The 18553-nt window shown below is 45.6% G+C and overlaps 1 protein-coding gene across 1 annotated transcript; it reads right to left on the bottom strand.

Annotated features, from left to right (window-relative positions):
* Positions 1–856: 856 nt before the first annotated feature.
* HNRNPUL2 (heterogeneous nuclear ribonucleoprotein U like 2) lies at positions 857–18101 on the bottom strand. The gene is made up of 14 exons (XM_083715628.1): positions 17466–18101; positions 13130–13262; positions 12521–12594; positions 11594–11733; positions 10321–10411; positions 10093–10205; positions 9427–9690; positions 8753–8875; positions 8222–8353; positions 7325–7493; positions 6986–7186; positions 5225–5319; positions 4556–4663; positions 857–3879 (listed from the first exon to the last, which is right to left on the bottom strand). Exons 1-14 carry the CDS (start codon positions 17974–17976, stop codon positions 3808–3810), a joined length of 2226 nt encoding a protein of 741 aa, XP_083571754.1. The 5' UTR covers positions 17977–18101; the 3' UTR covers positions 857–3807.
* Positions 18102–18553: the final 452 nt, after the last annotated feature.

The following is an 18553-nucleotide window of genomic DNA, read 5'->3' as shown; positions in this document are numbered from 1 at the left end:
GCCCTAGAGAAAGAAAGATAAGCATGTAATACAAAATTGCCCTTTAGATGAGGCCAAAGGTCCAAGAGTTGCTAGTCACCAACTAGCTCTTCAACTGTTGCTCCTTGGAACAAAAAAAATCTTTTTGCAGATACAGGGTCCAAACAGCTTTGAAGGGGGAAGTATTTAGAAAATTGAGAGCCCATAGATAAAGTGTGTGTGTGTGTGTGTGTGTGTTTGCACAGGAAACCATCTTTTAAAAAACAACTAGATCTGAATACCAGCTGGTTGAAACATGTGCAAGTCACCTTTCACCCTCTGTAAAGTGAAAGCAGAACTGTAGTCTATAACAGGTGTTGAGCACATGCAGATTCCTTATCCCATACTGTTACCACCTTTAAAATGACAAAGCACTTTTATTAAAAGATTATGAAACTCAGACTTAACACACAAAGGGCAGAGCAGTATCTGGTGTTAATGCAACCTGGCAAACCCCCCTCCCCATTATGTGAGCCTAAATACAGTACTATACATTGCTTCTCTCCTCACTGCAGTCTGTGCTGATAAACTGCTCCACTAAAGACTATTTCAATTTGTTTAAACAAAGGGCTGGGGTGCAAAACCGCTGTTTTGAAATCCTATCTTCACCAATGGATGCAAATGGCTTATTTTGCAGCACCCACAAAAAGATATGCAAAACAGCCTTTCACACTTTGAACACTCCCATTGTTATTTTACTGTCATTAGCCCCAAATATCATGGTCAGTGGTTAGCAGTTGCGAGTACTCCAAAATATCTGGTGAACACCAGGTTGCACAAGGCTGCCACAGACTGTATCCATATGCTTTCACCTGAATGAAGAGGAACCTCAAATTGCTTTGGTCTTTGAGTTTTTTATTTTTGGGGGAGGGAGAGAGAACAGACAAGCCAAAAGCATTAAACAACGACACCTAAGAAGTCAGCGCAGCAACAGAAGGATGTGGAGTCAAGCGAATGATTATTTATTCTAAAAATGGAAGTTTTCCAACCTACATATGCCAGAATTGTTAAGGAAAGAAAGTTACAGATGTAAACAACCACACAGTTACATGTTCAATGGCAAAACCCTTTTTTACTGGCCACTTAAACGTTTTACAGTTCGTAAAAACATTTACAGCCTCCGTTTCGCTTGAGCTTTCCATCTACAGCAACTAAGACATACAATCATGAAAAACACTAACAGATTTTAAACAGGCTGAATTTTTTTTCTATTTTTTGTCATTTTTACCATTTCTTTTTTTTTTCCTTTCCTTTTTTTTTTTTACAAAAATGTGCAGAAAAAAGAAGACATCTACTAAAGTTGCTAAGATCTCTCAGTCTGATGGCCTAGGATGCGGCAGTTTTAGTCATTCCCTCCCCCCACACAAAAACACACACAGGAAGACAAGTGTGTGTCATTCTTTTGAGATTCTACTTTTTAAAAGGACCATAGCTCCAAAAAGCTATTCCACTGAACAGCATCAGCAACTTCTTGAAGTGATCCCCTGGAGAGGCGTGACCGAGGACCTTCTTGCTTTCATCAAGGCTGCTGGCACTCTGTATGCTGGTAATCACGCCCAAGACCAACTTTCCACAGCATCAATCTATCACGCTCCCATGCGAGTGTTCAGTTAATGAAGCTATCTGCGTGCGCACTCTCTCTCACACACAACCCCTTCTTCCCCGGAAGAATATTTTCTAGTGGCCTGAAGCATGTAAAATACCAGTTAACTTTGTTATAAAAACAGTTGTCACACAACCACACATTCTGAATACACACATGCACGGAGATAGAAGAATCCTGCTTCTCTCTAACTCCTATACTTGAAAAAAAAGGCAAGAGGGCGAGGAGGTGGCTGTTGCCCTCCACACTCCCTCCCCACCCCACATCAGCCCCCTTTTCAAATGACTTGGCAAGGCTCCCCACTTCTGTTCTGTCAGGCTGGGATGCAGGAATGAGCATTCTTAATGGGGATGGAGACAAGAACCGTTTGCAAAGGCTGGAAAGAGAATTCTTTTGTAGCCAAAAAACAAAACAAAATAAATTTAAACCCAACAATCTAAAAAGAAAAACAAGTGTTAAAATTTCAAACAGTGAATCACAAGGAACAGAGGCAAATCTTCAATCCCTGTGTCTGGGAATCAGACATAATTTAGTCAAGCTGGAAAAAAGGTGGTACCAAGAAACTAGGGAGCATTTACGCAATGTGTCTTAAGGAAGAACATCCTGTTGTAAAAGTCCCCCATCGTTCTGTGGAAGAAAGCCTACGATGAAGCAAAATAAATCAACCCACAGGATGGGGAATAGGTCCCCCTGCAACACACATAAATTCCCACCCATATCCCGGAAAGAACACCAGCCACTAGACCCAAGAAGCCTAAGATTTTCTTCCATCTGCACGACTGGACAAACATGGAAGAGGATGCTTTAAGAATTATAGCTAGGCACACTAGTGTGGTTAAAAAAAGGAAAAAGAAAAGTGGAAGCATCAATAGAAGCCTCTAGGAACTGGAAAAATAATTAAGCTTCATCAAAGGGCCAGGATCAAGAAGCCAACATTTTTCAAGGACACACACACACACACATATACACACACCTGTCACCCCACCCACCCCACAAGCGCAGATCCTCTTTGCCCCTCCCCATGTTCCTATTTACACAGGCTACCAGTTTATCAAAACCACAAGGACAGAACACCCCCCTTCCCCCACAATGACTGTATAAAACCAGTTGGTATTCTCAGCACTAAGCTTCTCAAAAGGTGACAGTTACATGCTTGCAGTTTTGCTTATATACATGTTAGGTGCTAACAATGAGAAGATCCTGCAGAAACCCTGAGAAAAATGTTCTTTCCACTCCACTTAAGAAGAAAAAGAAAAAAAGAGGACAGATACTATAGAGATGATGAGAGGGCCAACTAAGCCTTGGGAGGAAAGGAAGGAGGGTCCAGGAAGGGCACCCAAGGCAGCTTGCTTTGACCCAGGAAGAACTTGGGAACGGGGCGAACTAAACTCCTGCGCTTCCTTCCGTCTGATGGGTCACAAATAAGCAAGCAGCTGAGATTTCAAGGTGAGGCGCCTGCAGAAAAGGGAGAAAGCTCAAGAAAAGCCTCTGTGGCCTGAGCGACACGAGGTCAAACAAGCCTCCTGGCAATTCACTGTCTGAAAACGTAGGCCGAACTCTGAAAGAGGAACATCAAGACCTCTCTTGTTCGCTCTTGGTGGCTACAGGATGGGGAAAGGTTTCCTTGGTTCAACTAGAAGGAAGAACATTCATGCCGCCACCACCCTGGCCTGGAAAAATAGAGTGACAATGCTCAGGAAGTGCTGTTTTTCTGCACGAGTTAGGAGAAGCCAAAAGTTGTATCCCATCCCCTTCCCTCCGCCCAAACAGCCACCCACTTATCCCTGCATGCCCTCATTTGCGCCTCCCCCTTTGCCATGTGAGCCCTGCACCTCCCTTCCCGTCCAGCTGCTCTATGATGTCATGTTTTCCTGCCCAATCACAGGCAGCGCTAAGTGCTGCTCTCCTGTTTGCGCAAACGTTTTGATTACAAATGTCTAAACTAGGTTTGAAATGTTTTTTTGTTTTTTTTATAGAATAAGACAATATTCTTTTCAACAAACTTTAAAAAAAATTTACAATTTCTTTTTTTTTTTAACCTCCCCCTCCCGCCCCCCTCAACCCTGCTGCCACTTTCCCCAACAGCCCCACATCCATTATGTTGTGTCTTGGGAAGTGACAGACACCCCCCCTGCCCCCCAAATAGAGCCTCGCTGGTTGGCTGAAGGGTGGAGATGGTTGGGGTTTCACCGGTACCCCTGGTATCCTCCATAGTAGTTCCTGTAGTATCGGTCTCTGTCTTGGTAGTAGTTCTGCCACTAAAAAAAAAAGGACAATGAGAGTTGTTATTATGCTGCTAGTAGGGTATGAGTGTGCTCAAGAGCAAAGGGCCTCTCATCTCGTACAAAAAACAGGTTGGGCACCATTCATGTTATTTACGTGCTGATGGAGTGAATGCACTGGTGCCCTCCAGAGGTTTTGGACTCTGGGGGGCACCTGGTTTGGGCAAGGTTGGAGTACACAAATAATGGATAATCTAAGATAAACAGTCCTATTGTAGAGGTGGGGAACTGAAGCGGTGATTTTAAATAGTGCCATGTTGTTGCTTTGAAAGCAGAGGTGGATTAGGAACTGAGGTTCCCTACATCAATTACCTACTTCTCACCCTCCAACCCCTTTCTTTAGTCAAAGTCAAAAGTTTCTCTTAATAAATTCTGGAACCAAGACTTCTTGTACCCAGAGCTTTTGTGGTCTGGAAGGCATTTAGATGCAACACTGCTGGAACCAAAGCAGATGAGAGTTCCAGCAGTAGTTGTCTCCAGGAGCAGAGACAGCGAAGTGCAAAAACCACTATTCTAAAAGCATGGGACTGTGTCCAACTAGCTTCTGTCAGAGCAGGCCCTCTGACCTAAGTTAGCCGTGTCCATTCATTTCAATAGGTCTATTCTTCGTAGGACTAACATTGCATACAACTCATGGTATGCAGCCTCTTACCTCTCGGTTGTAGTCCCTGTAGTAGTCTCTGTATCTGTTGTACTCATAATCACGCCCGTAGAACCGATTGTAGTCCCCCCTGTATCGCTCGTAGAAGTTACGATATCCCTGTGGATTGAAGGAGCAGATTAGATGCAGAGACATATACCTGGCACTGCCCCTTAACATATAGCCTGTTCAAGGAAAAGTGGCTAACCTCTGGCCTTCCTGGAGTTGCTAGACTTCAAGTCCCATCATTCCTGGCTATTGGACACACTGGCCAGGGCTCATAGGTGCGGGGCCAGCCACACTTACTTTATTATTTTTTTATTCTGTTTATATATTGCCCTTCCTCCCACAGGAGCCCAGTGTGGCTTCAGAGGGCAACTGGAAGAGGATTTGCTTTGCATGCAAAAGGTCCCATGTTTAATCCTGGACATCTTTGGAATAAGGCTGGACTCTGAAACCCCATACACTGCCAGTCAGTGTAGCACAATATTGAGGTAGATGGATCAGTGGTCTGACTCTCGTCTAAGGCAGCTTCCTAGGTTCAAAGGTCGCTAAGAGGAAATCACTTGAAATTTCACAATATGGAAGGGGGGAAAGTGGCCCTGTTATGTCTTCCTGATTAAGAGTATCACACCTAACTTATCAAACTTGGGCAAAGAAAATCCAAAGGGAAATACTTACACCTCTGTTTCCAGGCTGCCCCCAGTACTGCTGCTGCTGCTGTTGCTGCTGCCCATAAGCCCGATTGTTGTAGCCTCCTCGGCGCTGGCCACCAGCTTGGGGGGGGGGGATGTAACAAAACAAAGATGTGTCAGACAGCAGTGCCAGCTTAAGTGAAAATATTAAGAAGCGCTGAACAGTCAACCTGGCACCTCTCTCTTTTTTGTGTGGAGAAGCAGGACTTGAGCCCGGGGGGGGGGGGGCAGGGCAGCTCAGGTGCATTCGTTTTTTTTAGGAAGCATAGGCCAAAGATGCAAGAGAACATTTGCCACTTACAAACACATTAGGATCAGCCAAAGCTTTTTCCTGCAGCTTGCTGGCCAGCCAAACCTCACCCCACTTTCCTAAATTCACAAGGGGGCATGGTGGGGGGGGAGAAGGATAGGCGGTTCCCTTAGAAAGCTGACAACTAATACGACCCATCTTATCCTAAGTGTGCCTATTTCTCCGCAAATGGTGTTTGAATCACTACCCACTGCCCCAATCCAACTCCTCCCGGTCCTCTACCCCAAAGCAAGGTAAACTGTGACCTCCCCACTTCTCCCATCCCCACCGCCCCATGCTTTGCCCCACCTCCCACAGAGCATTAGGCTACTCACACAGCAGCCCGAGAGGGTGCTGCATACTTGGATGCCTGGGCTGAGCTGCCAAAAAGAAAAACAACAACACTCTCAGTGAGAGTTTTCAAGATTTCCAGCCTTCCCCAAAATGACTACAAAGGACCGCCTGCTCTGCTGTGGAAGCTACATTTTTGTTATGGGCTTGAGCAGAAGCTATGGAGCTATGGAGAAGTAGTGGAAGCGCAAAGCAGAGGGTTAAGTAGCAAGAGACAGATCAGCTGGTATAAAGCCAGAGGTGGGAGACAGAAAGAAGCTGGACAGGTGGGGGGCCCAGTAAGCAGCTATGCAAGAGGACGGGGGGGGGGGGGAAGACTCAAGATGAACCACTCTTGACAGGGAATAAGGAATTTGGGTGTTTCAAAATTGTTCGTGGCTGTGTGATCCAAATGAGAAATCTTGTCTCCGGCTCCTTCTCTGCTGGTAGCCGTCTTTTGGAAAGGAAAGGTGGGAGATAATACATGATAAATTAACTAAGGGAGCAGATGCCCCAGGCTGTTGCTCCAGAGGGTGGAAACAAGGCTTATAATCCAGGGGGAAGGGGAAATGAGACTGGTACATAACGGGGAGGGGGAGGTGATGAAAGCTTGAGACAGGGGTGGGAAATCTGTGGCCCTTCAGATGTTGCTGGGCTCCCAACACCTCCATCTGCCCCTGCCAACATCATTTGGTAAAAATGGTCACTGGATGGCCGAGCAAAGGAAGCACCATGAGGTTAGTCTGAATGTGGCCCCTAAAACAGACATCAAGCCCGCAGATGTGACTTAATGAATCTAAATAAATCTTAGTAAAAATCTTAGTAAAAAACCTGCTGCAGCCAAGTCCTCTAAGTGTGCCTACAATTATCCTGCATGGTCAGAACTTCTCACAAGTACCCTAGGCTCCAAAGGGAGAGAGCTAAACCCACAAGGAGCCAAGAATGAGCTGAACAGGAATTGGGGAAGTCTTTTGGGCAAGAGTGAGGCAAGTGCTACTCTCAGAGAGGCACGGGATTTCCTTTGGGACCTGGGGAACCGGAGGCCCACAGCTGTCCTCAGCAAAAAGATGAATGAAGAGTGTCAGGAGTACCTCTGGAGAGCAGCCCTTGCTACTTGCAAACCCTCACCATATCCCTGGCCGCGGTTGCGGTTCTGGCGGTTGCGTTTGTTGCGGTTGTTACGTCTGTTCGTCCGCTTTTCGGAGGGTGGGAGCAGTTTCCTGGCCTCTTCCTTGTATTTGGTGACGAGGGGCTGGGCCTCCTCCTTTGCAAGCTCTTGGTACAGGACTTCATCTATGAAATCACATTTCTCCGGAAGAGAGAAGTTGGCTAGGATCACAGGGAAGCAGGAGGAAGAGGAAGCGCAGAATCATTAGAAGAAAGTTCTTTTCAACAGGGAAAACAAACCTGAAGCCCCAACACCACCACTTTGCTCGTGTTTCCACAGACCCTTTTTGCAGAGGCTACCTTTCATTTCCAGCATCACAGACTCAGGCACATCTTCTCCTTCAGCTTCTTCCCTCTGCTCCAGCCTATCTTCCCAGTCTTCTTCGGTGGGAACCAACACAATCACCTTGCGCACAAAACCCTTGAAAGGGAGCAGCTTCCGCCGTTGTCCAGAATTGTACACATTACACTAAAAGGGAGAAAACATGCAGGTCTTAAAGTTAGCAAGAGCACCTCCTCTCAGAAATGGCCAAAAGTCATTAAGGGGCTCCCTGAAACCATAGCCGAGCAGGAATGAAAATGAACCAAAACATTACAGTCGTTCATTATAATCAGACTTCTAGTGGTCAACCCATCCTTTATGGTCAGGGGCAGGAAATGCTTCTAAAAGTATGGTGATAGTTTAATTCATCTCTCCACATGTTAAGAACTCAAAATGTTAAGAACTCATCTCCTGCCTTGCCCTGTCTTGCTTTTTGTAAAAGTACTCTCCTCATAACCAGTGGTGAGGAATGGATGTTACCAACACAACTCTCATCACCCCTGACTGCCGACCATTTTGGCTGAGGCTGTTAGGAGCTGAGTGTCCCAACTACACCTCAAGGGCCCCATGTTCTCCAACTGCGTCCTAAGCATGTATTTAATGGAAGGCTTCTATTTGCCCTTCCCAGTAGCTTCTGTTCTGATACCGTTTTCTGAATGTCACTGCCATCACCATATGCGAAGCCTTTTCCTCTAACAACATGGAGAAGAACAGGCCCACTAAAATGTTGTGACAAAGACCCTTCCTCACGTACCCAGTCATCAGAGAAATCCTGTTTGTCAACTTGCGTGGAGACTGTATGAACACTTTGGATTTTCTAACTTCATTGCCTACCTCCTTGGAACTAAACCCCCTCAGCACTTATGTAAAAATACCTGATCGAGAATGAAGTTTCGCTTTGTCCTGGGGGCAATCTGGACCAGTTTACTAACACAACGGGCAGCTTGCTGAAGCAGTTGGTCTTTAGCTGCAGTGTCCAGGACCTCTTCAACTTCAGTGCCCTTTGTCTGATAAAGGGGGGGGGGATATGGAGACAGAACAAATCAAGTAGAAATATGTCACACACACCACAAGCCACTACTTTACACGGTTAAGAGTTTAGGAACCGACAATAGGGAAGTTATTCCAGGGCAATTCTGTATTCTAGGGTGTCTCCACCATACTGCCCTGCTGACATTCTTGGGTTGTTTGTGGGTTCTCTCTTGTCTTCTCTAAAACTCTGTCTGTCTTCTACAGAGAAGTGAGTTCAAAAAACCCTTCCTTTTGCTTACATCAATGACTATGAAGGCAAGATGGCCAAGTCAAGGTTTAATCTGCAATTACGCCACCCAATTCGCTCAGACCTCAGATTCACCCTCTGGAAGTATACACAGACTGAAAAGTGGAAGTGACCTCTAATGTCTTACCCTCATTTGGCAGAGAACAATGCCTGTTCCCAAGACGTTGTAGCGCTTATCTTGATTCTCCTGGATGTGCTTCTGTGCCCAGTGGGTTTTCCCGCATCCTGGCAGCCCAACCATAAGCAACACCTAGAATGGGGAGCAGGAAGAGTAAGCAAGCCCATAAATTTAGAAAAGTTAAAGGGAACTGGTGCTAACTGTGCTGTTGGGCCACACAAGTCCCTGTTAAGACAGCAGTTGCCAAAGCTCCATTAAGATCTCATCTATGCTCTGAAATGCCTTTCAACGCAAGGGGGCTAACCACAGAGAAGGCCCTCTCTTACCGCTACCCCTCCCTGCCCTGCAATTAGAACACACAATTTTCTGGACCCTTTCAATACATATCCCCTTCCTATCTAAGGTCACATCCACAACATACGTTTAAAATTCCAATTCTTACCCCCTTCAACAAACTACAGTTCCCAGGATTCTTTGGGGGAAGCCAAGCAGGCTAAATTGGATTTACAGTAAGTGGAATGTGTGGATATGACCTAATGCACCAGAATTAGGTAAAAGACAGAGTCTTCACCGCTAGATTATCCATTAGAGTTAAAAGATTAAGCAGCAGCATCATAACACTGTATTACTGGGCGCAAGAGAAGCCCCCCTAGGAAGTGAAACATGGAAGTCTGTTTTATTACCTCACACTCTCCAGGGGTTTTGGGTGGCAGGGGAGTGCGCACTCGATCCTCAACGGGGACGGCATGGATGAAGATGAAGTCCTCAGGAACTGGGAAAAAAGGCTCCTCTTTCTGGCCGAAGTTCAGCTCCACGACACAGTTTTTACACAGCACATGCGGCAGAAGAGCTCGGTCGCCGAGCAGCTCCTTGTTGATCTGGAAGGCCACACCTAGGTCCTCCCCATTCTTGGAGAAGGACAGCTCCACCTCTTCACTGTCAAAGTTCTGTAACACAGGATGCGCAAGCATGTGACCAGCAAGTCCCCGTGGAATGGGCACACACACACCTTCCTCACACTGTCACATGCTTTCAAAGCCATGTTCTAATAGCCTCCTGAAGACAAAGCAATGGAAGGCAAAGCTGGCTTTTAGCTGCCCTGGTTGAACACCACAGCCAGTTATGGGGATGTTCTAGTAAGAAGCATTAAGGCAAACCTCGTGACGGCACATGCAGTGCACGGTTGTCCCCTGAACGGCACTGCATCAAGGAAAGGAGCAGGAGTTAACTTTGTGTTGTTAGTTACACCTTGGCTGTACAGAACCTCATTTTCCCCTACCCCGGCCTACTCCGAAGATACCGAAGCGGCCCCTCAAGAGCCGGCCCGAGGCCTCGCTCACTGCACTTACAGCAAAGCAACCGATCACATCATTCTCCCCAAAGGGCTGACCAAAGTCTTCGAATTGCCCATTTTCAGCCTTCAACCCTCGTCCATCGTAGCCATAAGAAAACTCATCCTCACCTAGAAGAGAGCAACACTTACTATGGTGACTTCACCTTGAGAACTGCGATTTCTTCCCCCAGGCGGCGCCAGCTTAGTTGCGCTGCATTGCTGCCGGAAAGGAGGTACTGCTTACCTAGCTGTGAACGAGAGAGATCAACAGACCATCCAACGCGAAGCAACTGGTTCTCTGTGGACCCTTCCTTCAGCGGGAGGTTTTGTGTCACCTAAGGCAGATCAAGGGGCGATGCCCATTTGAGACAAATGTTAGGAAGCTTGTAGAAAAGGTTTCTGTATGCACCCAAGTCTAATTGCAAAATGACACAATGATCTTTATTTAAATATCAGCCCAAGAAGACCCAAAATGGCCCTCACAGATGATCCCATTTAAGACAACTTCTGCAGTACAAAACATCTTCCTCCAACCAAAAGAAAAGAAATATATAATTCACCATTATGTTCTGATTACACATTATACTACTGCCTTCTGCTGTGATTGGGTAAGTGTTCTGTATTTTTATTCTTCTGTTCCTTGGCTGGAATCCAATTTATGTTGGAGGGCTGGGGGTCCTCCAGAGCAAATCTGGTTGGGGAGCCTGAATGGAGGAAGTGGAATTGCCAAAAAATTGCCCCCCCCCAGCTGCTAATGGGTGCCTTTCATCACTAGAATAACACCAACTGCATTATACTATGTGTTTTTAAAGGACACATTTGCAGCTATTGCTGTGTTGCTTTTTGCTTTTATTGCAATAATAATTTTTTTGTTCTAAAACTGTGGATCACCTAGGCAACATTTGTTATTAGGCAACCTAAAAGTGACCTAAATTAAAATAAACTAGTAACAATACCTCAAGCCTCAATTCCTTGGCAGATGAAATTCACCTATCCAACATGTGACACACACTCTCTCTCTCTCTCTCTCTCTCTCTCTCTCACACACACACACACACGTGTTGTGTATACACATATATATTTATTAGCCCTGAATTTTGTCATCGTTATAAGCTGTTGTGCAGGCCCAACTAGCAATAGGAAGTGAAGGAATGGCAACATAAACTTTGTTAACTTGCGCCTCAACAACCTTCACAGAAATGAGACTCCACTTACTTTAAAAACAGAACTGTGCAGTAAGAGTTGTATCCAACAATAAAAATTAATAGACCCAGGTTAGCGATGTCTATTAATTTTAATGAGCGTACTCTGAATATGACTAGCAATGACTCTTAAATGTCCACTTCATACTGATCTGGAGGGGTCCAAGTGCTACACTATGCCATTCAAAATGAAAAACAACTCCAAGCTGCAGTCGGTTGAAACGATCACTCTAACTAGCTCAGACCACACTTGCTGCTGAAAGCTCCAAGAAGTCTCAACGTGGATTATGTGTTCCCCTGAGGAAACGTCCTTACCTTTGCCTCAAAGCAGACCTTCCCCTTTTTCACTCCATGTGTGCTTCTTGCCCCAGACCACAGATTAGGGAACTTCTCGGAGAACAGAGGCTGGCCTCCGTAGCGGTCCTTGGTAGCTCTGAAGTGGAGATCGGATGTATCTGGGCAAGAAAGGAAAGCAGGATGCATTTGTGTGATGTCTGCCATTGCAAAATAATTTCAAAAGAGAAACCTGGGATGTGGATCAGTGATCAGATTTTGAGGCTTTCTGTAATCCTTTTGTTCATAATGACTTCTAAACTCCTAAACATATCACCACTGAAGTGCCCAAATCCTCTCAGGTTAAGTTACAGAAAAGGTATACATTGTAGGGAATGTAGAAGGAATTTTTTCCCCTGTTGGGAAGGACACGTTCCTTCCAGGGATAATTAAGAATCACATGCAGATGTTGGGAGCAATCTGAACAGGTAGGAGGCCAGGCTTGCCACCTCACTGGAGGAGGAACAGATCACTCTTGTAAGAGGACTAAATTCATCACTTGTAAAGGGCTTTTCTCCCACACCTTCAATTCCTCCCATTTTTGCTTCTCCCAACCCTTGCCTTATACAGTGAAGGAAGAAATGGGATAAAGACTTAAAAGAATTTGAAATAATGAATCTAGGTTGGTAATGTCCATTCAATTCAATGAGTCTACTCAGAGTATGACTAACATTTAATACAACCCCAGGTCTTTTAGGTTCTATACTACTTAGGGTTGGCAAACTGACCAGAGTTATAGCAAGGGTTGCTATCTTGCTTTTATTTTTATTTTTTTTAAATGAACAAAACAAAAAACACAAAAACTTTCAGTTGCAGCCTTACTATACTACAGCAGACCTGACTTTTCTATGAAATTATATTTAAATTTGTCATTACACAGTTCACATAGCATACAAAATAAGCACATACATGTGTCCAGGATCACAGTATTCTCATCATCCTCTTCTCTAGCCTCCTCCTCTGGTGGTGGCGGAGACTTGGATCTATATTGAATATAAAGGAACAACCAACAAGGTCACATTAAAAAAGCATCCAGTAAAAAACTGGTATGTAGAAGAAAACAAAGCAATACCACAAACACCATGATAATCCCTGGAACCTCGTTCTCACATCTGCTTGCCCTTCATCCTGATTTAGCATTCTTTTCAAACCAGATATTAAAACCATCTCTAGGTAGTCAGAACAAGTCAGGTTCATGGTCCATGTTCCTATGTTGTTTGACTTTGATACTTACAAGAGTTTGCTTCAAAGACACCACCCTCTGGTTCAAACACAACACTAAGCCACAATTCTGCAAAAGTGAAACTAAACTCTGCCCAAGTCCTCCTCCCAGCCATGTGGGTGTGGGTGTGTGTGTGTGTGTGTGTGTGTGAGAGAGAGAGAGAGAGAGAGAGAGAGAGAGAAATTGATGCTTTGCTTGTGTTCATTCACAAAGCACTAAACCCACAGTTTAGTGTTCTGTATGAACTTCATTGGCCACCTAGCATGAATTTCTGGACAAAGTGACCCACATCTCACCGGCTATTATATGCCTCCTCTCGGAACTCATAGTAAGCACGGCCGTGCTCGTCCTTCTCATCCCGCTGTCTTTTTAGTCCATGGCGTTCTCCGTCTGGTCCAGCCTGCTTTGCTTTCTCATCATCCTCATTTGCTGTAAGAAAACACAAGCACAAAAACAAAAGAAATTTTGTTGAAAGTAAACACACTTGCATGTATAAGCCCCTTCTGGCCTCTCTTACCTTGGAATGAAACACACATAAGGTGTTTATCTAGGACTCCTAGGGTAGCCTAAATCCCCTGTGATCAACCTAAGGGAAATCTTTATAAACAAGCCTTGTGTCTCCTTTTTCGCTAACAGTTAACCATGGATTTAGTGAGGCTCCTGGAAGTCAAAGTGATATGCTTCATTCTTCCATTTTGGTCTGTGGGCAGAAGTCTTACATTTTCTGATTCTCTCAAGCCTCCAGTTCTTTAGCGTACGTTTTATTTTACATCTACATCAATAAGGTCTGCAAGCTTTCAGTGGCATTATGCCTGATGCAGAAGATAGGAACAAAGCCTCCACATCTGTAAGACTGATGTGGGCATGTGTTAAGTACTAGGATGACACTTCATACTGCAAATCAAACTTCAAAACAGATTTATGGCAAAGATGTGACACACCCTAAGCCCACATGTAGATCTTGAGGGTATTAAGTAATGTGCCTAAGGGTATTAAGTAATGTGCCTAAGGATAAATTCCTATTTCTTCCTTTCATGTTAAATACTACTCAGAGTGGCCCCCACCCCCACGATTTTCTCATCAAAAACAGGGTTCAATGTATTTCCAATTTCTAAGGAGAATGAAGCATATGCTAAATATCAGCATTACTCCCAATATGTTAATTGCTTTATCAAGAAACAGCATAGTACTAAATAAGCACAAGAAAGACCATTTACCTCGGAATAGCCTATTTCAATGATGCACCATAACATGCCTTTTGTAAAAGCATATTTCAATTTGCAACCATAGACAGGTAGCAAAAGTAGTGCTAGCAAACAGCAATAAGCAACCACACAACTTAGGAGCCACACATGGAACTGCTATAACCTAAGCCTATGCATGTTCCCCTAGGAAGTAAGCCCAGCTATAGTCAATGAGGTTTACTTCCTAGGAAGTGTTTAAGATTGTAGCCGAACTGCCTAGCTTTCTTAAGAATAAAACAAACCTTTAGAGACAGTACAGCAACTCAAGTTTTCCTCTTGAGAATCTGTCGTGTGGTCTCATGAACTTGATAACAGCCAAACATCACCATGCACAAATCTGAAATACTAGTTTTCCAAACCAATTTTTCAGAGTGTTTACCACTTAACCAAACAATGCACATAAGTCACCCTTAGTGCATTTCATGTGAATAAGCCTGGAGAACATACTTTGGTAACCTGCAGCTGCTTACAAACTGAGAATACTTTTAATAGCTATGCTTGGATACCAGCAGGTTTTAAAAAAAAAAATCAAGGACAGTTTATTCCAGAAAAAAGAAAGAAAGTAAAAGTATCAGTCAGAGGCTGAGAAGTCTGGTGTGCTTTCCCCTAAACACACATTTGGCAGCAGTACTGAAAACACTTTCAGCAACTTCTAGTTCAAGGCCCAAGACCATGGCACTGCACTACATCAGTGTACTTAATAGGTCTTCTTAGCAAACTGATAGCCCAAAGCAGTGAGAATACAATTTACCAGTCCTAAGTTCAAATCACACCTTTGCTGTGAACTTTTAGGCATCCGTATACAAGCTTCACATCACAACCACAAAATGCTAATGTTCAGTGATTTGAACACTTAAAATGCATAATATATTTATAATGCATTTATTATGCTAAGTTACTTTCTTGTGGCAAACATTCAGAAATTGATAAATTGTATAAACAACCCTCTCTCTCCTGTCTACCAACTGTAGAAAATTGAACAATAATTATAATTGCAACATTACTAACATTTATACACACAATCCATCATAGATGAAACTTTACAAAGAATCTTACCAGCAAAACAAAACAAAAAGATCCCTGTCCATAGGGAACTAGCCCTTAAGAATTTAATCTAGTAATTTAGACTCCTCACAAGTGCTTCACACACACACACACACACACACACACACACACACACTCTTTCATCCCACTCCTCCTCTAAGGAGCTCAAGGTAGAGTACACAACCAACATTTTTTTCTTACAACAGCCCTGTTAAGCAGGATAGATTGGGAGAGTGGACAGCTAAAGGTCAGCACTGAGCTTCATGGCTGAGTGGAGATTCAAATGAAGGACCCCCTAGTCCAGTGATTCTTAGCCTTTTTGGGGCCACAGACCTCTTTAAGAATCTGCTAAAACAGGCACCCCCAAACTTGGCCCTCCAGATGTTTTCGGACTACAACTCCCATCATCCCTAGCTAACAGGACCAGTGGTCAGGGATGATGGGAATTGTAGTTTCAAAACATTTGAAGGGCCGAGTTTGGGGATACCTGTGCTAAAAGCTATTGACCCCTTCCTCAGAAATCCCCCCCCCCAAAAAGACAATTCTCAAAGTAACAGGAAGTAAATGAAATATAAATCTTCTCTTTATGGGCCTAGTTCATAGCCCCCCCAAGCTCATCCATGGCCCTCTTTGGGGTCCATGGGCCACAGATTAAGAACCCCTTGTCCTAATTCAATCTCACACTCCTCTACTCCAAGACTGTCTCTCACATCTTAATAACCTTATTTACACCAACCCTGACAAAGTATAATGCCCATTTATGGAAAGGAAAAAGAGACAGGGCAGCAAATATATTAGGACTACAGCCATAATTTAAATTAGATATTTCCTGACTTACAACAATTTAGCTACTACATAGATTATTATTAATTTATACTGAGCCATTAATGTGCACACCTCTTCACAAGAGCTAATTTCTTATGGACCACTTACTGCCTGCCACTGACTGGGATTCTTACAAAAAAAATATTTATACACAATTAAGTTCTATCGACTTCTTCTGTATTTTTACTGTCTAACAAAAAAGGTCCCTGCCCCGAGGAGTTTCCAATTTAAAATTCAATTCAGGGGGAGGAAAGAGAAACAAGATGGAAACAAGCATCAACAGAGGAGAAATAGGAGTTCAGTTACTATTACAGTGATATATATACAGTAATGGCTATATATGAGGGGGAAAGTACCATGACTAAAAGAGCTATAATAACAGAAAATCTGGTGAGACAGTAGAATTGTGACATTTCTATGCTAGGTCAACTGCATATAAATTGCACACTGGCTATTCACAACAGCAGTTAATTGGTGATAACACCATCTTCTGCAGCTATGAATTTACCTGTTGGCACACAATAAACCTGTTGAGTATTTTACTTTTGTTCTACAACCAATAACAAGTCACTGGGCCATTAGAGATCTACCACAAGACACATGTTTACTCAAAAGCTAATCCTATTGTGTTAATTGGGAGCTTACTTCTGGGTAAAGTGCACACAAAAATACAATTCAACAGCCAAAATCCCATACATTTTTTACCCAGAAGCAAGATTCACTGAAGCTGCAACCCTGTGCATCCCATCCATATGCACATAAATTTGCAGGTTAGCACCACCAATCCAACACAAGTTAATTGCAAGTAAAAGATGCACAGGATGTGCTGTGGCATAGGTGCCCTTCAGAATGCCTCACAACGAGGATAAGAATGACAACACAGGGGTAACAACAAATAAAAACAGCATTAGTGGTAACAGAAAATAGGTTGAGATACCTCTCAACAAATAGGCAGTAATAATGGTGGCAATATGTAGGTAGAATAAACACAAGGTGGTACCCAACTATAGTGATACACAGGGTAGATCCAGTTAAATTAATAGACGTTACTAACTTGGGGGCATTTATTTCAATGAGTCTAGTTTGCAGAACACGGTTGCATGCAACCCTAATACTACAACGTATAAGTATCAATAACAATGAGGATGCTGATAAGAAACGAATAAAGACACGGGGCTTTACTGTGTGCTTTCATCCGACGTCAGCCCTGCTCTGAGGAGGCCCATTGAAACTTCTGCTAAGTTCACTGATCCGAAATGGTGGACTGGGGGGTTGCATCCCACGCTCGCCCTGCTCAAGAGTAACCCCGCTGGAGTGCGTCGACACGACCTGCATCTGGGTCCGCCCGTTTCAGCTCGGGGAAGCTCCTGAGCAGAACTTCGCCGGATGCGTCCCCTAAACCAGAATCAGCCCACCAACAACGTAGGCAGGAGCTTTGCCTGGCGGCCAACAGCCGCGATGCGAAGCGACCGTTACACTCCGCCCCCCCCAACCAGCCCAGCCACGATTCCCGCCTTACCCTCTTGCTCGGCTCCCTCCTTGGCCGCGGCCTCTCCCGCCGCCTCCTCGCCAACCCCTCCGCCGCCTCCTTCCTCCTTCGAAGGCCGCTGGGCGCCGTTGACCCCGCCGCCGCCGCTGCCGCCTGGCTGGGCCTGGCCTTCGTGCTGCTCGCCGGCCTGCTGGGGCTGGGCCTGGCCGCCGCTCGCCGCCGCCTCCCGTTGCTGCTCCTCCTCGTCCGCCAGCAGCGCTTCTTCGTCCTCGTCCTCTTCCTCGTCCTCCTCGTCTTCTTCGTCGTCGCCGCCGCCCTCGTTGTTTTCGCCGCCTCCCAAGCGGGGCCTGCCGAGGCTCTGCCCGGCCGCCGCCGCGGCTGCCGACTCCGCCCCGGCCTCCTCAGGCCCGGCCGCCAACATCTCGGCGTCCAAGGCCTCCTGGAGCCGCTGGGCCAGCTCCACTTTCAAGCCGCGCGAATCCAGGCCTCGCCGCCCGAGCTCGGCCCGCAGCTCCGTCACCTTCAGCCGCTTCACGTCCATGGCGCGCGCGCTCCGCGGATGAGGGGGGGGGAGGAGGAGGGAGGGGGGAGGAGGAGGAGGAATTAAGCGAACGAAAGGCGCTCCGGAGGGACTGCGCCTGCGCGGTGCTCTCACGCTCGCTCGCTCTTCCCTCAGCGGAGGCCTACACCCCTGCAGTCCGAGTTCGGCGCGCGCGCCCGCGCCTGCGCCGTCCAGCAGCGCTCCCCCCTCGACCACGGCTCCCTCGCCTTCGACTACTTCTAATGCGCAAGCGCAGCCTGGCGAAAATGGCTGCCGCGCAGGCTCGGAGGACGGGCCGGCTCGGCAGCGAGGCGCATCGCGCAGGCGTAGATAGCCAGCAGCCCGTCGACGAGGGCAAGCGGCACAACAACGCATGCGCTTCGTTGCGGCGCATGCGCACTTGCTGCCCCTTCGCGTCCCCGCCCTCTCCTCTTTCGATCCCACTGTAGTTAAAAAAGGTCCCTTTAGTTCACGCGGCCTCGGTTAATTTTTTTATTTACTCAAACGATCTGTTAAGCACCCCTTTTGCTTTGAACTGTGCATGCGTTTTCCTGCGCCTACGTGCACAGTGATAGAT

Source organism: Podarcis gaigeae, assembly GCF_964106915.1.
Source record: "Podarcis gaigeae genome assembly, chromosome: 16".
NCBI classification, from domain to species: domain Eukaryota; kingdom Metazoa; phylum Chordata; class Lepidosauria; order Squamata; family Lacertidae; genus Podarcis; species Podarcis gaigeae.
This window is presented reverse-complemented; position numbering and strand designations above follow the sequence as displayed.